The sequence below is a fragment of the Neopsephotus bourkii genome, unplaced genomic scaffold (genome assembly GCF_033783945.1).
Source record: "Neopsephotus bourkii isolate Nb327-2 ecotype Australia unplaced genomic scaffold, CSIRO-AGI_Nbou_v1 NB_1292, whole genome shotgun sequence".
NCBI classification, from domain to species: Eukaryota; Metazoa; Chordata; class Aves; order Psittaciformes; family Psittacidae; genus Neopsephotus; species Neopsephotus bourkii.
Genome location: NW_026901776.1, coordinates 962,923 through 987,495, shown reverse-complemented (window position 1 = coordinate 987,495; position 24,573 = coordinate 962,923). Strand labels below are relative to the sequence as shown.

Here is a 24,573-nt window from a genome sequence, read left to right as displayed (position 1 = left end):
TGAGCAAACAGTAAGTCATTAAGGGCATTTAAATGGAAATGTTATATACAGTTTGATTTAGCTTATTTCATGATAAGCAAATTCAACAGTTTTTCCACAAGAGCTCACTTGTGGACTGTCTGTATCTGTGAAATAATGAGGTGACTTCTGTGGAACTGAGAGCTTTAGCTCTTGGCATGTTTTTATATATTTTTTTACTTGTTACAGACATCTGGTAAAAAAATCTTGAAGGTGTGTAAAGAATGTCAGGTATCCTTTGTATGCTTCTTTCTGTAGATATAGCAGTTGTTCTTCAGTTAAGAGTTCTTCAAGCAGCCATTGAGTTAATAAAAACTACAGCAAACCAGGATGCTCAGGAGCAGGTTGGTTCAGTCCCATCACAATCTGCACCACATCGTGCCATGTTTCAAAAGCGTAAAGGGATTGCTGGTGAGTACCAGAAGTGTAATATCCTTGTACCTTCTCCTGTATGTATTACTTTCAAACTACAATTTCAGTGATCCAACAAATGGGTCCAGTTGCTTTGCTTTTTCTGTGGATTGGCTTTATAAATCGATAAACATATTTTTAAAATGGTATAGCCTGTACTCATTTTGAACTTGTGGGGTTTTGTATTAGGAGGAGGGAGTAGGGTACAAAAATGAAATCTTTCACCTTACTCTCACTGCAGTGTCTAAAGCCAGATATTACCTTCTTTTGGGGTTCTCTTCAGTTCACAAGTTACTATAAAAACGTCTTTACTAAGTAATTCATATTGGCTTTAGTAGCCAACTTCACAGTAAGGAAACACCAAAATAAAGTTAGTGTTTGTAATTTTAAGACAGCTATGATGGGGTTTGCATTGTTGTACAACCTCCAATTAGTTAACATTTTGAAGTAAATACTTGGCACTCCAAATTTATAGTTGGGAATGTGAGATTCCTAGATTCCACTGTGGCTGTGCTTGTAAAACACTGGTACAGTTCTAGCTGTAGAAGTAATACTTGCTGTGTATTTGATAGCTAATGAATCATGTAAAGGTTTTGGAGTCTTCTGGCTGAAAATTTATTTTTTTACTGTATCTCCTATAAATGAAGCTGCATTTAAGACTTTGTATAAGGTACACTTTTAAAACCTGACATGTGTTTGATTTAAAAAACCCACCAAACAAAGAAAACTGCTGTTAGTCCCAGTTACTCCAGGCCTCTCTCTATCAGCCTAGGTAAGTACAGTGAAAGTACTTTTATATCAACAAATCTGGTAAGGCACTAAAGATGACTTAAAAAATATTTTTTCTGAAAAAGAGCAAGTTCAGTCAAGGCCTACCAGTTCATTTCAAGAAAATTTTAATGAATATTCTTCTGAGTTAGAAATAGTACTTCTATCAAAATTAGTGGCAATGGCTATGGTACAAAATGTTGTTTGTAAACTGTTAATACAACTGATGACTCATTTGTGCTGATAAACCTACTTTGATGTGCAGTAATTCTCTTGTGTGATTAGTTTTTAATCCTTTATCATAATTTTACAGTAAAAAGATAAATAAAAATAACTTAGAATGTTTTACACAAATATGCAAGTTGTAGAATAAATCTTATCCTGTGAATAACTCATTTCAAAGTATCATTTCCTGAATTTTTTATATTTATTTTCAAATAGAAAAGCTTTTAAAAGAAAGACAAACTTCCAGATAACATGTATGTTCTCTTCAATAGTTATGTATTTCAAATGTTTTGTTTCCTTAAATGATGTGAACTCTTTGGATGGAAGCAGTTGCTTTGTGTATTTTAGTAAGATGCTATTAGTGTTTCTCTCTTTAAAGGCTCCAAAAAGTTTCCACTTGCTCAGTCTGATGCTCTGCTGATGAAAATGCGCTCACTAGCAAGTGAGGAATTCAATATGATGATGCAGCGGAGAATGAGCCAAGAAAATCCTATTCAAGCCACTGAGGCGGAATTTGTTCAAAGGTTACAGAGGCTGGCTGTTCTAGCTGTTAACAGGCTCATTTATTTAGGTAGGATTTCCTTTTGTTCACCTCTGTTTTGACAGCTAGTGTAGTGCTGTATGAAAAGTGGATTCCTGCTTTTGGAGTGTTGAAATGTTTGAGAGGAAAGTAATACCGCTGATGCTAGTTTAATGGATTTAACCATTCTGTCAGTAATTTGTCTCTTGGTATTATGTAACTGACAATCTGGAGACAGTTTTTATCTGAATGAACCAGATGAGTTGTTTTAATTCTATGTCTGTCCATTCATGCGTTAACTGCCTGAATTATTACCTGAAGATTTAACTCTGCGAAAGGGAGCATCTGTTCTCTGTAAGTTTATTAGTTTGCATGTTTCTGTGAACTGGCTACATTTTGTTAGCAAGACTTGATGACTTCAGGGGCTAGTTCAAATTCCACAGAAGAAAGGAGTAGGTATGGTAAATATAGTAGTAAAGGCTGTATTTGATTTAATGCCAGCTAAAGGACCATAGGCTTGTCTTGCTTGAGATGGTACTGATCAATATGTGCCTTTTTAATTTTAAGCATCTACTGAAGAGTGCCTTGATGTACTGGGTATCACAGAAAATACAAATCAAAGCAAACTCCCAACATCCCAGCTGGAAGTTCCTGAAGAGGAAAACCAGCATGATCTGCCTAGCAAAACAAATCCTTTTCTTAAAGAAATGTTCAAAATGTTGGTGGAAGGCGTCAAAGTAGCCATTGTAAGTAATTAGATACTGTACACGTTAAGTAAAGCATGTTTCATAAAGTTTCTTTATTGGGAACTTTTAATGCATGAAATCTTCTGCCCATAAATGCTTTTCTTACTGTCTTAATTAAGCTATGGCATTAAAAACTCTGCTTAGCCTCCCAGTTACTCTGCAGTTGTAAAAAAATCAATGCATCTGTTCTAATTTTTACCTTAACATTTAGCAAAACTGTCCTTCTTAGACAATCACACTAGACTTCTGTGTGGTCCCCAAATTTGCTTTGTCTCTTAAACCTCAACATTTCAGTTTGGAGCCTATAAAACAAGATCTGCTGTGCATCCACAGATGATGGAGAGCTTGGGCAATTTGTGTCTGTAATATATTTTAGAGTTGAGAAGGGGAATTTTCTTTTTTTGTCAATGGTAGCCAAAGGGTTGAGAGTTTACTAGCATATGGGGGGTAGCCTGTTCGCCTATCCAAGGTGATTGGGTTTTGCTTGGGTAATTTGAAATAGTTTTATTGGAAAACAACTTACTGTTTTTTCTTTAATTCTCTTAGACCATCTTTATAAAAAGTAGCTCAACCTAGTTTTCTTTCTAGGTCTGGAAAATTAAGTTTGTTAGGTCGAAGGAGGTGATCCTGCCCCTCTACTCTGCTCTTGTGAGACCTCACTTGGAGTATTGTGTGCAGTTATAGTGTCCTCAACATAAGAAGGACATGGAACTGTTAGAACAAGTCCAGAGGAGGGACTGGAGCACCTCCCATATAAAGACAAGCTGAGAAAGTTGGTGCTGTTCAGCCTGGAGAAGGCTGCATGGAGACCTCATAGCAGCCTTCCAGTATCTGAAGGGGGCATATAGGGATGCTGGGGAGGGACTTTTCATTAGGGACTGTAGTGATAGGACAAGGGGTAACGGATTAGAATTTGAACAGGAGAAGTTTAGACTGGATATAATGAGGAAGTTCTTTACTGTAAGGGTGGTGAGGCACTGGAATGGGTTGCCCAAGAAAGTTGTGAATATTCCATCCCCGGTGGTGTTCAAAGCCAGTCTTGACAGTCTTGGACAAAGTCGTGGGTGTCATGGTTTAGTGTGAGTTTGTCCCTGCCCATGGCAGGGGGTTTGGAACTAGATGATCTTAAGGTCCTTTCCAACCCTAACTATTCTATCTTATCTTTCCATCATGCTTTAGTTGTACTTACCAAAGATGGCAGTTTTCTTTTTGTGAGCACAGGCACCTCAGTCCAATGCCTGGTTTCTAACCTTTTGAGGTTATTCATTCAGAAACAGGTGATTAACATAGGACTACTCATTAAACTAAGCAGACAAAAAAACCCTGTTATTTTTAAACCCTTTACATCACAATTCACACTGTTTGGATTGTTGTATAGTCCACCTAGCTGAAAATGTTTTTTTTTTTCTTAATATTGGCAGATTGATAAAAATGTGCTTATTTTCTTGGAATTAATAAACCCTTCTTCAGTTTTTAGTAGACCAGGTTTTAAACTGTAATAATGGTCTTTAAACTAAAATTAAATACTTTATTTTTGTAGAGAAATCTTTGTCTTTACATTTTGATTGTACTAACTGTGTGTTGTGTAATGTGAAAAACTCAGTAAATGCAAATTCTAACTCTGTAATATTAAAAAAACCTTCTTACTTAGGGCACCAGCAGAATGAATGCACCAAAGCAACAGTGGAAGCGAATCCTTTTGTCATGTAAGGACACATTCCGTACGCAACTTGGCAGGCTTGTTGTACACAAATTGTCTCCAACAAGGCCACTGCAAGAGAGAAAACAGACTTTGGAGATGGTACATGAAATAAATCACCAAGAGATTATGCGTGACTGTCTCAGCCCAAATTTGCAAGTAAGTTCAAGAGTGTGGAAAAGTTTGTAAAACCTGTATTCAATGTTTTTGTTTAAATTTTACAGTTATTTAGAACTGTACATAGCTAAAGTTGTTCGCTGGTGTTTTAGCAATGTTTAGTGTAATGAGAAAGTTATGTCATACAAAATGCATATGTGTTCCTCTGAAATTGCTTATATTATCCTGAGGGTAGGCAGTTTTCTAAAAGGCAGGATGGAATGATGATCATAGAATCACAGAATGGTTTGGGTTGGAACGGACCTTAAGATCATCTAGTTCCAACCCCCCTGCCTTCTGGAAGGATGCCTCACACTAGACCATGTTGCCCAAGGCTCTGTCCAGCCTGGCCTTGAACACTGCCAGGAATGGAGCACTAACAACTTGTTTGGGTAATGAAGTGTCAGTGCCTCACCACCCTCACAGTAAAGAACTTCTTCCTTGTATCTAACCTGAACTTTCCCTGTTTGAGCTAAAACCCGTTACCCCTTGTCCTATTGCTACAGTCTTTGATGAAGAGCCCCTCTCTGGTGTCCTTGTAGGCCCCTTTCAGATATTGGAAGGCTGCTAAGAGGTCTAAATGGTGATGTCTGTAATGTCTACTCTGTAGCACATCATCACATCTCCATTGTAGGGCAGAAGCAAAAGGTTGTACTAGTTTTAACATGAAGAATTTTACTAAGGATGCTAGAACTTAAGCAGATTAATGAAGGAATTATCCTTGCCTTGGAACTCTCAACTGGAGATTTCCTGAAACTTGTAAGAACTGATTGCCACTAGATTTTAAAAGGCAGTCAGTCCTCGATCAAAGCAGTACTCTATATTTTCTTATATAGCCTTTATTGATTCTTAAAGTGGTATTGTGTATTCTATATTCTTAACTCAAATAGCCAGTTTCCCCCTGCCTTTCTGGGTTTGTCAGGAAGAAGTTTCTCTTGATTGTACCCTTAGTGCACATTTTAAAGAAAACATTTCTTAGAGCCATGATCAGAAATGGGCTAAGAATGTTGCTGTTTGACATCTTTGGGAACTGCAAGAATGAAAGACATTATGTAAGATGGGCCACAATTTTACTTACTATATACTAATGAGAGAAAGTGCTTATTGGATGAACCTATGACATGTGTTTCTGATCACATATACGTTGTTCAGTTGACACTTTTACCAGTAAGAAAAAAGCTGACATTCTAGAAGTGGCTGCTTTGGGAGAGTGTCACATTGAGTGCATTTATGCCCTGTGTCTGCTTAACTTCATTATGTCAGCTCTAATTTGGTTACTCAAATAAGGTGTAGCATTACTGCCAGGCAAAAATAGGAGTGCCTAGCACATATTTCCTGAAGTATAAACAAGGCTGCAGGAGCTGAGTACTTGGAAAAGAAACTTGAATTTCCTACAAGCCACTTGAAAAATCTCAAGATGGTGGAGGAAATTTTAGCATGTGGAGGATTAAATTCAGCATGTTTTCTACTTTCATAAAAGTTGCTCTTCAAACATTAAAATGGGCATTTTTTTTTTTAAATCACAGAAGAATTAGAAGAAATCTGCCCAGGCTGACTAGGAAGGGGAGTAAAGCTGAAATTATAACCTGCTCAGCGTTTTGTTGTGGAAATGAGAATAACCATACATCTGTTTTCCTCTCTTCCCTTCTTTTCATCTTCTAGCATGGACCTAAGTTAGTGCTTTACTTGTGTGAGTTAATGCACAATCACAGTGATGAAATGACCAAAGAAGAGCAAAGAGCAGTAGGAGACCTTGTGAATACGTTGAAATGTTGTGGCTATAAATGCATTCCCCTGAGCCCCCGACCAAAACCAGATCTAATAAAAACTTTGAAAGAGGTTTGTGAATAGAAATTATACTTCAAAAAGTGGATGTATTTGAGATAATTCTCTGTAAGATGGGGTCAGAGTTTTACTGCAGACAGTGGTTTTGTTTGGTTTGTGCATGGTTTATGCTTCTGGGGACTCCTTGGGTTCTGAATACTTCCATTGCTCATATTCAATGCTTCACAGCAAGCACATGCTAGATCTTCTTGGTTAAACATGTTACTTAACCCATACAAAGGCAAGAGTTTGTAATTAGCTACTGGTGTATCTCATTCTCGGGGGAAGAAAGAATTTTTATGGTTCCTTTAAAAAAAATACAAAATTCAGATAGAATGTAATAAAACTGGTAACTGGAATGATGTCTTGATGGTTTTAAATACTGTGAAGGTATCAGTTGAACAATTTTGTTGGCACATCTGCTTCTTTATTTTGCCCATTGAAAAAAAAAAGTAATGTATAAAACTTTCATTCAGGATCAGAAGAAATATGAGATGGAAGAAGGTGTGAACAAAGCTGCTTGGGAGAAGACAATGGCTAACAATCGGCAAAAGTAAGTGCCACCTTAGAGGGGCTTCATGGATCAGTTTTTGCTCATTTGGCATTTCACCCATTATTTTAAAGCTGTCATATCTGTCCATTCACCTCTCCTGTTATGGGCTGTGCAATAAATGTAAGGCAGGTGCCCCTGCAACTAACTGATCTTCAGTGAATAAAACACTGTATTAATTGTATTATTTCAGCACTATTTGGAGCTGTGTAGACTGCTGTTATTTGGGATAATGTAAATTTTGGTAGCTTGTGGTGGATCAGGAGTTTTTTTCCTGTTAATTTGGATTGTGAGTTTTGCCATAAAAATCAGATCTGAGATGCACACACATGTTTCAGTGTAGGCAACTAATAGCTGTAAAGATCAGCTCAGTTAAGAGGTGAGACTTTACTATGTTAAATATCTTAAGAGATTTGAGCAGTGGTAAATTACTATACTATTCTTAAGATGCTTATTATAATAAACTATACATTAACTAGTAAGCCATACTAATATATATCTGTTGATCTTCTGATGGCTTAGCTTGGCTTTTGCCACAAGTAATAGCTTTTTTGAAAGGCTAAGAAGCAGAAGTTATTCCTGAGTATTGTGAAAATCATGTAGGCTAAGCTGCTTTGCATCTGCCTTAACGACATATGGGTATCTGTTGCCAAGTTGACTGTATCTTATAAGGCATTTTGGTGTCTTGCCTTCCCTTTTCAGTGTGTTTATTTGACATTTTAAAAACAACTCTCTTTCCTTAGTCTCTTTCAACGTCTGGATACAAAATCTAAAGACATTTCTAAAATAGCCGGAGACATCACACAAGCTGTGTCTCTGTCACAAGGAATGGAAAGGAAGAAAGTAATCCAGCATATCAGGGGGATGTATAAGGCAGAGCTAAGTGCCAGCAGACACTGGGAGGAACTTGTTCAGCAGCTTACCCATGATCGGTAAGTTGTTCTCGCATCCCAGTGATGAGAGGAGACAGACTTTATGCCTGATACATGCTTTTTATTCTCCTTAGAGGCAAATGAAATGTAGATGATTAGCAAAAGTAATTCTCATTTTAACATCATATGTTTAAAGACTTGATTTATTCTTCAGGTTTTCAGGGTTAGTAGCCAAGTCCTGTTTCTATGCCATTTAGACAGCTTTTTTGGCAGATACAATTTGCTGTACTAGAATGAAGAATGTCATAAAAATTCCATATCTGGCATTACACTGATGGAATAACAACATTTTGGGGGTAATTTTATTCACATTAGCATCCAGGTATTGTGCTCACTAATCTGTGTAGAGCAAAAGATATCTTGACAAAAACTAAAACAATGGTATTTTTACTACTGCAGAACTAGTATTATGCCATGCTTGCAGCAGCTGAGTTTTCAAAATAAAGTATTGGATATATTGTATTGCTGTTCTGATCAGAATTTGCCACTTCAAGAGCAGTCCTGCAGTAGTAGCTCATGAGTAGTCAGTCAGTGGGGTAGTTTATGAGAATAAATTACAGATTCAGTCTTTTGATACTTTTTCAGAAAAAAATTGCCCAATGTATTACTCTAAAACTTTTGCCTTTCTACTATTTAAAGAAAAACAGACTGCATAAATACATATACTCTTACCTTTTTTCTTTAGAGCACTCTGGTATGACCCAGTCTATTACCCAACTTCTTGGCAACTGGATCCAACAGAGGGCCCAAACAGAGAGAGGCGTCGCTTGCAGAGGTGCTACCTGACTATTCCAAACAAGTACCTTCTCCCAGACAGGCAGAAACAGGAAGGTAATTACAACATGTTCTAAGAGCATACCTCAATTGTAATGACTGCTAGTGACTTACCATTTGTGGGGTTTTTTTAATAGGCATGATAAAAACTCCATTATCTTATCTATTTGAAGACAAAACACATTCTTCTCACTCTTCTACCGTAAAGGACAAAGCTGCAAGTGAACATATAAGGTAGGGTTTGAGGAACATTTACCTCTCTTTCCTGCCTTCTACTATTCCAATTAAACAGTTCCCCCACCTTTTTGTCTAAATAAAAATTGAAAAATAATCAAGTGAGATAAGAGACTTTTCTGCTGTAATCGTGAGCAAAAGATCAGAGTTACCAACATGTGTGTTTTCTGATTCTTTAAACAGTCTATCTCCACGACTTCAGAAATCATTAAAAGCAAACACCGTTTGGTGTGATATGGGGATGGGACTTCTGTGGGATAATCTGATGGGATTTCTTTACTTATTTGTCACTTAGATACCTAAGACAGGCAGTGCTACTATATCTGGTAGGTCTTTTCACCAGTGTTCAAAAGCAAATTGTATTTTCATCTTCTCTGCTTTTACTGTTGTGCTACTCAAATCTGCAGTTGTGTCAATTTACCATCTATTACAGGCCTAAAATAATATATCTGTACTTGCTAAAATAGCCAAGAGCACACAAAGAAATAAATACAAGTACAGTAATGTGCAAGTCTAGAGAGTTGAGGTTCTGTTTTCTTCACTTCCTTGAGATTTGAACCATTAGAATCATGATGTTGAAAAGTCTGAAATGGTAGCCTTTGAGGCCGTTAGTCTTAGGTACATGCTGAAAGGTACATAAATCCATGGGCAATAATCCACTTTGAAATATTTCAGAGTTAATCGAAGATGTATAAGTGTAGCACCTTCTAGAGAGACTGCTGGTGAACTGCTGCTAGGTAAGTAGATTTTTGCGGTCCTTGTAAATATTTTTGTGTAAGGTTCTTCTGTATACATAAGCTCAGCTGACTCTTTTTAAAGTAATTGAGCTGTTGCCTGTATTACATCTACTTTATAGATAAGTTTTGCCTTTCTTCCTTGTTATTTGTATGAGTGCTATTTGGACTGTAGTTAGGTTTTAAAGTTGCAGACTTAAAAACTTAAACTTGCTAAAAGATGTGGAATGATAAATTCCATTTCCGTCAAGTACTGTCTTGCCCAGGTACTATTCTTAGTATTCCTGACCCTTGGACACTGATTATGTAACACTAAGATGCATTATACAAAAAGTAGTATCATGTATGTTTTTACAACTGTTTTTTCCTACAGGAAAATGTGGCATGTATTTTGTTGAAGACAATGCTTCAGACACAATTGAAAACCTGGTAAGTATTAGAACATATTGCCTAGCTTTTAATATTTCCAAACTATGACCATGAGTAACTTTTGTCTACTGCCACTGAGATTACCAGAGTACTGGAGTCAGATGTCTCTGGAAAGGCCAACCAGACTGACTAGTACTACTCCTAGAGGTCTCTGGACAAGGCTTCTGTTGCCTCTGGCTGTGGAATTGGTGGTGGTAGAAAAAAGCTAAGATGTGGGCCTGGGGCTGGGAGGGGATGAGGAGGGATGTGGGGAGGCTTCTGTACAATGTTGGTTGTTGCTCTGAGTTCAGTAGTGTAAATGCTTGAGCTTTCTTTGATCTGCACAGGAGAACTTTTCTATTGGAAGCTGGAGCACTAGGAAGTACAGAAACTCACAAGTGTATGAGCTGTGCTGTACTCTATAGCATAGGATGTTCTCGCTCCCCCCTTATCCTGTACAAGAGAGGACTATCTCATGGAGGAAACTGGACCTGACCTAATCCTTTTGATAATATGTCACAGCTTTTGCATAAGCTTATACATCTGAGAGACATGTCAGAAAAATAAAGATATGGGCTATATTGCTGAAAGCATAAAACTGTTTTCAGGGAGCTCTTCTATGGCTCTATTAAGCATACAGCTGCTGTGATTTAAGATGTTACTAGCTGTTTTGCTGCTTTGTCTTTCATAGAACTGTCAGAATTGGGATTTGTGGCAAAGCTTTACTTGCTCTGGTTGGCTGCCCAATATTTTAGCTTAAGAGACGGTGAAAAGATGGCATTATGTGTTAGTATTAGGGAACTGGAGCAGCTGAGGAGTATGCCTGTCCACTCTTGAGGAGAGTGGAGGGTGGGAAACATGTATGAAGAAAACCACAGCAATGTTTTAAAGAATCACAGCAAAATTAAAGTTTGCCTTACGAATAGCTACATGCTGGCTGCATTTAAAGGTAGGCTACTGCATCCCTTAAAGAAGGAGGATTTCTTCTGTAAAAATCTACTGTTCAAAACAACTTTTTCAATTGCGAATTCTGCAGAGTTTTCATGGAGAAACTGAACCAGCATCATTTTCTTGGACCTATGAGGAAATTAAGGAAGTTCATAAGCGCTGGTGGCAGTTAAGAGACAATGCTGTGGAAATATTTCTAACAAATGGCAGGACTTTACTCTTGGCTTTTGATAACACAAAGGTAATGTGGCACTGATGCATAATATATCAAAGCATTTTGCTTTGTTGCCTTAACATATATGTTCATGCATTGGTTTTTAAGGAGACCTGTTGCATGGATTAATTAATTTCTAATAACTTTGAGCAAACTTTTCTCAGCTAGACTGCTAGACAAACACAGTCATGTTGTAAAACACATCTCTGATGTACTAAGACACAGAAGAATCTTAGTAATGCATTACGGCATATATCTGGAAATTTGTAAAATTAGAGAAACTTACTAAGTCTTGATAGTTTGAAGCTTTTTAAATTATGTGATTAAAGCTGTGGTGTTTTCTTCTAGGTCCGTGATGATGTGTACCACAACATCTTAACTAACAATTTGCCTAACCTTTTGGAATATGGAAATATTACTGCTTTGACCCACCTGTGGTGCACAGGACAGATTACTAACTTTGAATATCTGACTCATTTAAACAAACATGCGGGCCGTTCCTTCAATGATCTCATGCAGTATCCAGTATTTCCTTTTATACTTTCTGACTACATCAATGAAACGCTGGACCTAAATGATCCATCAGTATATAGGTAATATGAAATGTTTGGAACTGGTTATTTCCAAAGAGTTGAACTGATCATCCAGTATAGCTTTTTAACTTCATTGTACTAAACTGCACATATATACGACTGGAATTGTTCGGGGCAAGCCTGATCTGTAGTAACTCTGGGCTTGTTATAATAAGTGAGTGCTTCACCTCAAATATTTAAATGAAATGCCTAGTATTATGAGTGTGTATAATCAAATGATGCTGTGATTTGGACTTATTTACTGTCTTAATGGGATATTGATAGTCCACAAATTTAAATAAAAGCTGGATGTTTAAATTGATGTGAATGAAGACTTGCAGGCCAATTAGTGAAAGTTGAATAGAAAAGGAAATAATATTGTACATTATTTGGCCAGTTACAAAATCATATTGTCTACATTGTGAATTGTCCCACCCTGATGATTTTTTTTTTTAAGCCAATTTAACATGTGTGTGCACAAAGTCTTTGTCTTTATGTGATGCCTCTGATTTGACAGAGGCACTCTGCATTTGCTTGCCTGTTTCTGTGCTATGGTGGGTAGCCTGTGGGTCTAAGTTTGCCTTCAGCACTAACTGAAAGTGGCCTTTTTGTTTTCTGAACTCTTGTAAAGTGCTACTAAATTTTGCTTGTCACTTTCATTAAATTAAATGTGTTATTAAAAATAATGCAATATTAAATGATGTGAATCAACATCTTTATAAAAATTACAAGATATCAGTACTACTTCTATTACAGAAATCTGGTTAAACCAATAGCTGTGCAGTCTAAAGAGAAAGAGGACCGTTATGTGGATACTTATAAGGTAATTTGGATAACTTGTTTCTTGCCTTTTTCCTGTGTATAAATGTTATGGAGGCTTTAATTTTTCTAACATACATTGGTGGGATGAAAAGAAACCACAAAGTATTTTATGCCTTTGGTATTCTCTTTTTCAGTATACTGTGTTGCTTGGAAATTGTTTTATAACATGGTTTTAACCTGTGTTTTTCCCTCTGCCTGAAATCGTAAATCGATTTAGTCTTTCCATGGGATACTGCTGAGGAGGTTAAATTGATATCTTCTTACATATATTTATTATTTATTACACATATATTTAAATATCCCTAATAGTCAGAACGATAACTTACTGCTGTTTGAAATTATTTCAGTGGAACTTATGTCTGTTCTTTATTTGATGAGAGAAAGTACTTGCTTTCCCTCATGTACTCTGTTATTTTAACATGCCCTAATATGATTACAATGCTCTTTGCTTTTTTTCTCTTTAGAATGTTTTAAAGGCTGCAGGAAATGACAACATGCTGGGGAGTGAAAGCATCTGCAGCTGAACCTTCAAATATGTCTATATCATTGTGGTTTAGTGTATTATTTGCAGATATTTTTTTCCATTTAATATCGAAAAATCTTTGCAATGACTCTGCTGTGTTAGAAAATGAGGGGGAAAACTAAAGCAAAAGTAATAAATACCAGAAAAGATTTAAATCTGCATAACACTGATACTGAACTGGATTGTAAAAGTGACCATGTCTTCAGACACTTAAAATTTATTTGATTCCAAATCACTTTGAAATGTATGTTCTTTTAAAAGTTTCAGGTTTTATTCCTAGGCAACTTAGGCAAGCTCTTATTTCTGTTACTGGAATACAGTCTAAGTAGGAGGTTCATGTTGGGTTTTTTTTCTACTACTTTTCTAGTATTTGGAAGAAGAGTACCGTAAAGGAGCACGAGAGGATGATCCAATGCCTCCTGTACAGCCGTATCACTATGGATCTCATTATTCCAACAGTGGAACTGTGCTTCATTTCCTAGTTAGGCTGCCACCTTTTACTAAAATGTTTTTAGCCTATCAAGGTAAAGTTACTTTTGCTTGCATTTGCCTTTCACACCTGGGCCTTGTCCCACTGACCCAGGAGTGCTATTTCTTACTCTGTTTAGCATAGTTTATTAACCCAAATAGCTGAGTTCAATAAAACTGAATCTGGTATACTTTCACAATAGACCCATATTCTGAAATTGTCAATCTAGACCATAAAGCTGTACATCTTACATTTATAACTTAATCTGGAATGAAAAGATGACCTTAAATCCATGGTAGTAATTGAGATAGAATTCCAAATGTTCTCAGCTAACTGGAGAGCAGTTAACTAAGAAGTTGCAAATGTACAACTGTTATGCTGTCTGCCATTGATATAACAAATTCAGTTTGGATTTCTTTACAGATCAAAGTTTTGACATCCCAGACAGAACTTTTCACTCTACCAATACAACCTGGCGACTGTCTTCATATGAATCAATGACTGATGTAAAGGAGCTTATCCCAGAATTTTTCTACCTTCCTGACTTTCTAGTTAACAGAGAAGGTATACTGAAGGATGACAAAACTGTTTTCCTGAAACAGCTGTATGGTTGACCCTATAGGTTGAAACTGAGAACATTTATATTCCTAGACTGAATATGCTAAGTAGTAGCTGTATGGGAGAAACTGGCATATGTTTGCTGGATATGCTAAAAAAGCTGTTATGTAGGACTTGGGAGAAGTCTTTTCATAATTATGTCAGCAGACATTTCCTGTTGTCTGATTTTTCCATTTGAAAGAGTTTGTACAGCTTGAATGTGTTTGGGGAGGTGGGGTGGCTTGTTAATGGTGCCGCTTTGCTGATCAGCAATCTCTGTGCTTGATGACTACATTTCATAGAAACCTATAACGACCTTTTTGAAGTTACTGTCAACTAAAATGTTGGAACATTTACTCCCCTCTCTAGGTTTTGATTTTGGAGTACGTCAGAATGGTGACAGGGTAAACCATGTCAATCTTCCACCCTGGGCTCGTAATGATCCTCGTCTCTTCATCTTGATTCATCGTCAGGCCCTAGAGTCTGACCATGTTTCCCAGACAATCTGTCACTGGATTGACTTGGTGTTTGGTTATAAGCAAAAAGGCAAGGCCTCTGTTCAGGCTATTAATGTCTTTCATCCTGCAGTAAGTATTTGTTAAGCAGTGTGTTTGCTGATTGTACATAGTAACTTAATGGGAGAAAGTTCAGTCTGACATGCTTGGAAAACATCCAGCATGAAGCAAGATCACTTGCTTGTGAAGTCTTTAACCATTTCAGTGCAGAATTTATAAGATCCCAAGAACTGCTGTGAGACTTACTGAATTTGTTTGCTTTTCTTGCCTTGTGATAGGTGGAGGGGTGATCAGGTATGGAGTTCATAGAATCATAGAATAGTTAGGGTTGGAAAGGACCTTAAGATCATCAAGTTCCACCCCTCCTGCCATGGGCAGGGACACCTCGCACTAAACCATATCACCAAAGGCTCCACCCAACTTGGCCTTGAACACTGTCAGGGATGCAGCATTCACAACCTCCCTGGGCAACCTATTCCAGTGCCTCACCACCCTAACAGGAAAGAATTTCCTCCTTATATCCAATCTAAACTTCCCCTGTTTAAGTAATAACCCGTTATCCCTTGTCCTATCAGTACAGTCCCTAATGAAGAGTCCCTCCCCAGCATCCCTATAGCCCCCCTTCAGATACTAGAAGGCTGCTATGAGGTCTCCATGCAGCCTTCTGTTCTCCAGGCTGAACAGCCCCAGCTTTCTCAGCCTATCTTAATACAGGAGGTGCTCCAGTCCCCTGATCATCCCCGTGGGCCTCCTCTGGATTTGTTCCAACAGTTCCATGTCCTTTTTTTTGTTGAGGACACCAGAACTGTACACAATACTCCAAGTGAGGTCTCACGAGAGCAGAATAAAGGGGCAGGATCACCTCCTTCGACCTGCTGGTCACACTCCTTTTGATGCAGCCCAGGATACGGTTGGCTTTCTGGGCTGCAAGCGCACACTGAAGCCAGCTCATGTTCATTTTCTCATCGCCCAGCACCTCCAAGTCCTTCTCCGCAGGGCTGCTCTGAATCTCTTCCCTGCCCAACCTGGAGCTGTGCCTGGGATTGCTCCGACCCAGGTGTAGGACCTTGCACTTCCATGGTTAAAACTTCATGAGGTTGGCATCAGCCCACCTCACAAGCATGTCAAGGTCCCTCTGGATGGCATTCCTTCTCTCCAGCGTATCAACCGAACCACATAGCTTGGTGTCATCGGCAAACTTGCTGAGGGCACACTCAATTCCAGCCTTTCTGAACAGTTGTTTGCAGTGGTATGTAGGTACTGTGTTTACCTGCTTCCATGTCATTCAGAAGAAGCTTTTAATTTAGGCAGATAGTGCTGCAGCTTTTGATACAATTAAAATAGTTCTGTTTATCCTGAGCTCGTTACTTGTGTTCTTCCTTTCATATACATCTTGTACTTTGTCCCTCTAGTGGGTACTTCCCCTCCAGTAAATTTAATTTCAAATAAGTCTTCATTAAATGTAAAGAATTCCAGAATTTCACTACTTAATTGTAACACAGATATCTTGGATTGTATTGTTTAGCTTCAGTCCTTACAATCACAAGGCTTGCTCAACGAGGCAGTCCTGGTTTCAAAAGCATTGAGATGTTATTCATGTATTTATTCATTCTATAGCTGGAAGAGCTAATAAAACAGTAGTGTTTGTCAGTGATGGCTTTTTTCAAGTAGCCATCCAACTGCTTTCCTTCCTTATTTTGTGCTTATGTATTGATCTAGTTACTACCTTAGGTTTCAGATATTAAGTCTGAGTCTGTACATTGTTTGGTTTGTTTTTTTTTAAAGTGAAAGGTCAAGGTCTTTGTCAGTGTGACTGGGGAAAAGTGTGGTACAGAGAGAGGCATGAAAAAGAGAAGTAGAGAGAACTTCTGCTTTCCTGAACTATGAAGGTTCTTTCTCCTTCCGCACCCCCAACCAGAGCTTTAACATGTTAATTAAAAAGATAAAGAAAACAAACCTTTTCAATTTTTTCTTTATCAGACAGCAACCTGTCTGATTTTGCACAGACTGGTAAAAGTCTGAGAACCAATTTGACAGAAATTAGTCATGGAATACACATGGGAGCAGCTCCCATGGTAAATCTTGAAAGTGGTAGTTACCTCCATCGAATATGTAGTGACAAGGTTACTGTTCTCAGTGTCTCTTTAGCATGGCCACTGGGGAATGGCTTCTGGTCCAAATCTTAACCAAACAAGTGAAGAGTCTGCCTCTAAATTTGTGTTCAGGTGTTGAGAGATCTTTCTCAAAGACAAACCTTATTCTTGCCTCTCCCGTTTTATTTTTTCCCTCTCTAGACCTACTTTGGGATGGATGTTTCTGCTGTTGAGGATCCTGTTCAAAGAAGAGCTCTTGAAACAATGATAAAAACATATGGGCAAACACCCCGCCAGCTGTTCCATGCAGCACATGTTAGCAGACCTGGATCCAGGCTTATCATGGAAGGAGAACTTCCTGCTGCCATGGGATTACTAGTGCAGTTTGCTTTCAGAGAAACCAGAGAACACACCAAAGAAATAATATATCCAGTATGTCATTTTGATTTCAAGATGGCTTAATTATAATTCATATGCTGTAATTGTTGTACCATTGTGTTTACAGTTTTCTCCCTAAAACTGCAACTTCCTACCCATATCATATGGTAAAGAAAATACACAAAATTAAGGTGGTAGTGAAAATTATTTTCATGTTTTTGATACATTTTGTATATATCTATATTTTGTATATAACTAAGATCTGAATTTTTTGGTTATAACAAATAGATGTTGTAAAGCATTTCACTTAACCATTTTTATACTTTCAGTGACGAATTCTGGAATCTGTGTGGAAACCTATGGTAGATAAACACATACTGTGCTTTCTTCCATCTTTGTCCTACAGACAAAGAAACAGCTGAACGTTCTTTATTTTAAATACTTGTTTTTCCTAGAGTCCAGTGAAAAACTGAATCCTTGCACCTAAAGAAACCAGAATTTTTCACTAACTACCTAAACTGCAAGCTTGCTACCTCAGCCCTTAAAGAAGTGAGAGAACTCCCTTAAAGCTGATAGTTCAACTGATGGCACTAGTGTTTCATACTTGTCTTTCTAGTGTTTTTAGAATACTTGCACAGTCCTTACCATGTCATTCCTTACAGGAATGTGATATGAATAATTCTCCCTTACTAATGAAATGTTTTCCTGAAAGCTTTTAACCACTTTTTAATTTGAACTTTATCTGTGCTTGGTTTAGAGTCCATTACCATGGATAAAAGGTTTGAAGTGGGGAGAATATGTCGGTTCCCCAAGTGCTCCAGATCCTGTTGTCTGCTTTAGCCAACCACATGGAGAAAGGTTTGGTTCTCTCCAGGCTTTACCAACTAAAGCTATCTGTGGTTTGTCCCGCAAGTTTTGCCTTTTGATGATATATAGCAAGGAGCAAGGTATGAATCTGTGCTTATTCTCCACATGTACAATACATATGAAAATAAGTCATAAAAAAAATTAAATCTAATGCTACTCTTATTCTCCAGTTAACTTCCCAGATTAAGTTACTTTTTCCAAATACTGATTTATCAATCCAGTAACAGCTTCCTTGTGTGTGATATCTTTTCTGGAGGGTGGATTTTACTTGTAATTTTCAAAACTACAATAGAGGTTTCCTCTAAGTTGATATTTTTGATAACAAAACCAAGTAACCTCCTTGAAGGAGAGGGCACTGGAAAAGGATGCCCAGAGAAGTTGTGGCTATTCCATTGCTGGAAGTGTTCAAGGGCAGGTTGAATGGGGCTTTGATCAACCTGGTGTCCCTGCCCATGCTAAAGGGGTTGGAACTAGATGATCTTTGTAGTTTCCAACCCAAACCATTCCATGATTCTATGAAGTTATGAACAATCTATCCTCTGTCTGGGAAGTACTGTCAGCCTTTTTCCCCTTTTCTCCACTTCCAGGGGAGAACATTTGTTCAAACATTTCTTCAAAAAAGCTTTGTCCAGGTTGCAAACTGTCTTTAGAGAACACTCGGTGTTTAAGTAGTTTCTGAAAGCTGTTTATAATACACTACGGATTAAGCACAGCCCAACAGAAAGCGTCTTGTTTTGTGACTTCAGGGGGTTTTATATTCCAGCTTGTGGTAAAGCATGGAGCTGAGATTGAGATTGTTATTGTTGACTAAAAAAAAGGGATCGACTTCTTGGTTGTACATGCAATGCAATATTGTGTGCCTTCCTTCAGGTGTGAGAAGCATGCACAGCACAGATATTCAGTGGTCAGCTATCCTGAGCTGGGGATATGCTGATAACATTTTAAGGCTGAAAAGCAAGCAAAGTGAACCTCCAGTCAACTTTATACAGAGTTCACAGTTCCACCAGGTAAAAAAATCAGATTTTTCTGCAATTTAATACTGGTAATTTAAGTGGTGGCCTGACCTGGCAGAAAGTATTCTTGCTTTCATTTTTCTTGGAGACGAGCATCCCAGCACCACTATCTAATATGTTTCATTCTGCTTTGGAGTGTGTCTCATTGCTCTAGTGTGTATCATCCCTGAATTTGCTCCTGTACTAGGTAAAGATACCTTTTGAATGCCTTTGATCTTTGTACTCTTACCTCCTATGGAATATTGGTGAGCATTTATAAAAGCTTAAGTTCTGGGTCAAGAAAAATGAATACAGGAAAAAATTATAGATGTTTCACATTAGAAGTAGAACTCCTCTATAGCTTAGAATTCCTCTAAAAAAGAGTGTCTAAAAGATTGTTGGAGAACCCTGCATAATCTCTGTGCTCCAGTGGTTGGTGAGATTCTACACAAAAGATTTTGGCTGATGATATGGTTGTAGATCTGTAAGTCTGGAGTGATTCTCTGCTGTAGCTGTAAATGATGGGCTACACAGAATTTTCCTCTTTGCTTGGTTTCCAAAGTAATAACAAATATGACCTAGAGCAGGTATATTTTAACTCACGGATTTCTTTAGCTTAGGTGTTTTACATGTCTTTCCAGTCAGAATAGTTTCCGTTCTAATTTTTTCTGGCTTCGTTTTGTTTTTCCAAGGTAACAAGTTGTGCTTGGGTGCCAGACAGTTGTCAGCTGTTCACAGGCAGTAAATCTGGTGTCATCACAGCATATATGAACAGATTTACTAGCAATACGGTGAGTTCCATTGGATAGGATTTATATCTAAGGATTTAGCTGTATTCACTACTTCAGCTTTTCTTTAAACAGGAAAAGTGAGAAAACGGGATTGTTATATTTGGAGCAATTTTTAAAAAAGATTTTGATTTTTTTTTTTTTTAATTCTAACTAAATTTAATTTCTAAAAAGATTTAATGTTCTTGTTTAGTATTCTTTGACATTGGTAAATAGATTTATCTCAGCATGTTTGTGTTTGGTTTTGGTTTGGTTGTTTGTTTTTTTTTAAGATGTTATTCTCACACTGCTAGCCTCTAGTCAGCCTTCATCATCTGAATACACATACAGCTCCAACTGTATTCAGGTTAGGGCTTGGAACTGAAGCACTCTGGCACAATGAAGTCCCCTACATTAGGGACTAACTCTGTGAACGATAGAGAGCTTTTCAAAGCCTTAATTGAAACTGTGGAATGCATTTTCCCAAAGTAAACATTTCAAATGTGGAAGACACTTAGACTATGAACAACCAGGATGAAATCTCAGACAATATATATATTAACCACAAAGCCTTTTTCTTCACTTTGTCCTATTCCCTAAGGGTAAAAGCTGTGAGGCGAGAAGGAAGAAGAGTAACCTGCATTACTTAATGCATTAGTGGAAGATACTGAGATACTAGTAGAGATCACCCTAAAACTATGTGGTAACAACCATGGTATAAAACATAAATTGAAATTGAATTTCATCTTCTGATTCAGACCGAATTTGAGTTCTGTCTGACTTTGCCAGCAGTAACTTCTACTCTTCATGGTATTAACAAAGATTTTGCAGCTTTCTTGAGAGGTAATTTTTAGGTATCTGTAGGGTTACCTGTAATAACTAAACTGAATTCTCAAATTTAGGTTAATGCAGATAGATAAAGGTATTGGCAAACGCATTTATAGTACTGTGCTCCTTGATGCTCTTGAAATCACTACATCAGCATGGGCTAGGAGGAACCTTGGTACGATCTGCTATGCCTATCCAGTTTCCTGTTTTAAATTATGGCAATAGCAGATGCTTAGACTGGGAAAAGCACAAACAGTTCAAGCAAGTCAAGCTTCAGTGAGCTGGGTCTGAAGTCAGGCAGCTTAACTGCTTCCCAGAATAGTGAACTTGTAAATAACCTGTACCAAGACTTAGATGCCAGTTAAAAGGTTTTTGGGGTCCTAAAATAGAAATATATTTGCTTCTGCAATGCTAAAAAGAAACTATAGTAGTGGGGTTTCCCTGCATTTCCTACAAACAAGTAATTTTTTTTCAGCTGTGCAGATGTTCCCTTTCAGACTCTCTTTGGTGAATTTCTCAGTGCTGACAGTTTTACATGCCCCAGGCAGACTGACCTTATGCCAATTTTGTAGCTCCTGTTGTTGAGTTCAGTTACCCAAGTCAGGGCTGCAGGGAATGCAAATGCGCTTCCTAGCATCTGTTCTGTATGCATCTTGTCAGCTGTTCAGTGATAGAGTGAACAGTGTGTTATAATGCAGTACTTGAAACATGAATATTTCACCCTGCTTCACATTTAAAATTTCAATGCATAGACATAAACCAGATCATGTTGTTAATTGAATATGGGAATTCAAAAGCGTACTGCCAGAATTCAAAAATACCTCTATTCTGTATCTCAGTTGCTCTGTTTCTTCCTAGCCTTTAAGATGGTCAAAAAACAAGGTAGTACTGTTTTGAAACTGTGATCTATCTTGACAATAAGTCATACCTTCAAGAAAACCCCAGCTAAGGTTTCTGGTTGTACAAACTACTCTAGCCTCCATTTGCGGACTATTGGGGTTGTCTTGCAAACAAAGAGATCGTGCTTTAATGATCTGTTTGTGTAAAACTGGCAGTGATTGTTTAAATGCTCCACTCAAATGCTGTAGGTGATCATTTTGGGTAGCCAACAGAAAGAACTGCTATTTCAAGGGAGATGCATACCTGCATGTGTTACCACATCTGAATACTGGTTTAGTGGTTGTTATTGAAAAGCAAGTGGGAAGTAAAAAGGGGGTGTTATTTTAGCCATTAGGTAATTATTTCATAACTTATTATACCTTAACGCAGTTGCTGCTAAAATTCTAAAAATGTGAGGAAACAAGCAGAAAAAGGCTCTGTTCTTTTACAAAGATTATTCTAATCTCTATACAGGCAGTTGTCCTAAAGCATTAGTATTCTGATTAAGCAGCTACTTCAATTTACCCAGTTTTCAGGAAGTCTGGATCATTTAAAATTATATAATTTGAGTAAGAAGTATTATTTAGTGTTAAATTTGCTGCTTAGTTTTTGTCTGGATGTTTCTATATTTAAATTGACTTCCTGCATGTTTTGCTATCTTGGTATCACTGAAGGATTTGGCACCAATTTGAGGAATTCCCAGTAATTCCCTGTACACAAAGCAATAAGTGCTGAGCTGGGTTTTCTTTCAATTTCCAAGTGCTTCCTCTGCATGCTAAAATACTGAGACTGTCGTTTTGCTGTCATGTAGAAATGGCAGTCTTGTAGAAAACAAATCATCCAATTTTGAGGCGTGTGATTGAGACAGAAGTACAATAGTTCATTTTGATTCATTAGACCACATCAAAATGTTTGTTTAGCTAATGCACTGGAAGCAAATTGTTGAACATTAATGATCACATAATAAAGCAGTAAACAATACTAAAGCATCAACAACATCATTAAAAGCAATAGGAACCAATTTTTGAAATCTAAGAATGAAACTTGTCCCTAGGCTTATCCTTTTCGAGGGGGTAGGGGGAAAACCAACCAAAACCAGCAACCCACCACAACAAAAAAAAAACAACCAAAAACCTTTTTTTTTTTTAAATGAGTTCATGTTTTACCTTGCTCTTTTCCAGCCTTCAGAGATAGAAATGGAGTCTCAAGTCCATCTGTATGGTCACACAGCAGAAATAACAAGCTTGTTTGTGTGCAAACCATACAGTATAATGATAAGTGTCAGCAAAGATGGAACCTGCATCATATGGGATTTGAACAGGTACAAGTACATCTGGAACTTTTTCCAACAGCTTTAGTTTAAATGCTTGTTCTCTAGCTTCAGGGTATCTTTACCCTTTTAAAGTTAACTCAGTTTGTTCTGTGTATATTTTAATGTGAAGTCAAATACTTACTGGTTGGGTTTCTTTTTCTCACAGACAGTGCTGAAATTCTCTAATGAACATGAAAAATACCTTCATCATGCAAAATGCTGATTGAAATTAGTATAAGTCTTCTATGGCTTTAGTATAAATGCCTGTTCTCTAGCTTCAGGGTATCTTTACCCTTTTAAAGTTAACTCACTTTGTTTTGTGTATATTTTAATGTGAAGTCAAACACTTACTGGTTTGGGGTTTTTTTTCCCATGGGCAGTGCTGAAATTCTATAATGAATATGAAAAATACCATCATCATGCAAAATGCTGATTGAAATTAATATAACTCTTAAATATTTTCCTCAAAGAACCTTTTCTGTGTTTGAGTCTGAATTTCAGGCTTGTTTTCTTTATTTTCTTCAGGCTGTGCTATGTCCAGAGTCTGGCTGGACACAAGAGTCCTGTGACTGCAGTTTCAGCTAGTGAAACAACTGGTGATATTGCAACAGTTTGTGATTCAGGTATATTTTTCAGTGGAGAAAACTGTTGTCTTGCGGACCAAATGTATCATGAGTCTTGCTATTAAATTAGTTACTGAGTGTGTATTAATCATCTGAGGATGCATTTGGTCAAACAGGAGCACTCTTTTTTTTACATAGTAACATAATAAATATATCCAGAAATTATTAGGTAGGTGTTGGAGGAAATACAGAGATATAAAGAGATCAAGCTGTTAGCTTTTATAAGACTTAAAATTTCAGTGGGTTCCTGGGAGACCTAAATTCTGTGAAGTTGGCTGAAAAGTTGTTACTCACTCTAATAATTGTTCTTATATCACTTTAAATGCTTCTGTATCCCTAGAAGCAGGCATAGATCCTCCCCCATCTTTTTTTAAACCAGGTTTTTGTACTACCTTGTGTTCCACAGAGTACTGTATCTCAGTGAGGTTATTATGACCTGTTTGAGCAGTGGGGTTTTGAGTATCTTGTAAATTGTGTGCTCGTTGACTTGAAGATTAACTGTGTGCTACAAGACTGAGTATTCATAAAGCAGGGCCAAGTCCAAGTCCTCACACCATTTTACTGTCTATAAGGATACCAGTATGTGTTGTGTTTATCTTGAAACTGGGCGGGGAATAGGCTCCATCTAAATGCCAGAATATTGTTCCATTGATCCAAGGAGGTACAGAATAAGAAGGAAGATAGCTTAATTTTGTTTATCCATATTGTTAGAAGGTGGTTATCAACCCAATTTTCATTTCATTTGGGGCAATGTTCTTTCTCTTTTGCCTTGAGTAAGAAGGGCCTTGCATAGTACAGTATCTTTTAGCCACCTTTTCTTACTGTAGTCCTCCATAGGCTGAACTGAAACTAAAACTGTTCCAAATCAGGGGAAGAAGCAAAGAAGTACAAGTCTGTGCTATTAAAGGACAAGGGGGAATTATTTGGTAGCTTCAGAAACCTAGTATTTATTTAAGTTTTAAACTGACATGGAGACTTCCAACTCCATTTCTATAGCTCACAAATCAGGTTGGATTTGGGTTTGGGTTTCTTTGGTGTTTTTTTTTCTGGTTGGGTTTGTTTGGAGTTTTTTGTTTTGTTGTTTTTGTTTTGTTTTGTTTTTTTTTGGAAAGGATTGTAATCTGTAATTGGTGAGGGATATCAGTTTCAATCCTTTTTAAGACAGAGCAGTAGCT

General features: G+C 37.5%; 1 protein-coding gene across 7 annotated transcripts in view; it reads left to right on the top strand.

The window, feature by feature from the left end:
• LYST (lysosomal trafficking regulator) overlaps positions 1-24,573 on the top strand; it is an 87,438-nt gene that overhangs the window by 58,672 nt on the left and 4,193 nt on the right. For 6 of the 7 annotated variants that reach the window (XM_061365696.1, XM_061365701.1, XM_061365700.1 and 3 more), the window contains 23 exons: positions 277-429; positions 1,802-1,993; positions 2,510-2,688; positions 4,340-4,546; positions 6,206-6,382; positions 6,844-6,920; positions 7,661-7,849; positions 8,535-8,680; positions 8,761-8,857; positions 9,533-9,594; positions 9,965-10,020; positions 11,036-11,188; positions 11,510-11,754; positions 12,490-12,556; positions 13,446-13,602; positions 13,971-14,111; positions 14,514-14,731; positions 16,954-17,184; positions 17,888-18,077; positions 18,868-19,004; positions 19,682-19,780; positions 22,645-22,784; positions 23,301-23,398. In XM_061365696.1, coding sequence (XP_061221680.1) covers positions 277-429; positions 1,802-1,993; positions 2,510-2,688; positions 4,340-4,546; positions 6,206-6,382; positions 6,844-6,920; positions 7,661-7,849; positions 8,535-8,680; positions 8,761-8,857; positions 9,533-9,594; positions 9,965-10,020; positions 11,036-11,188; positions 11,510-11,754; positions 12,490-12,556; positions 13,446-13,602; positions 13,971-14,111; positions 14,514-14,731; positions 16,954-17,184; positions 17,888-18,077; positions 18,868-19,004; positions 19,682-19,780; positions 22,645-22,784; positions 23,301-23,398 — 3,411 coding nt within the window. Of the gene's footprint in view, positions 1-276; positions 430-1,801; positions 1,994-2,509; positions 2,689-4,339; positions 4,547-6,205; positions 6,383-6,843; positions 6,921-7,660; positions 7,850-8,534; positions 8,681-8,760; positions 8,858-9,532; positions 9,595-9,964; positions 10,021-11,035; positions 11,189-11,509; positions 11,755-12,472; positions 12,557-13,445; positions 13,603-13,970; positions 14,112-14,513; positions 14,732-16,953; positions 17,185-17,887; positions 18,078-18,867; positions 19,005-19,681; positions 19,781-22,644; positions 22,785-23,300; positions 23,399-24,573 lie in introns of those variants that run through there. The other variant, XM_061365702.1, reaches the window with a different exon arrangement.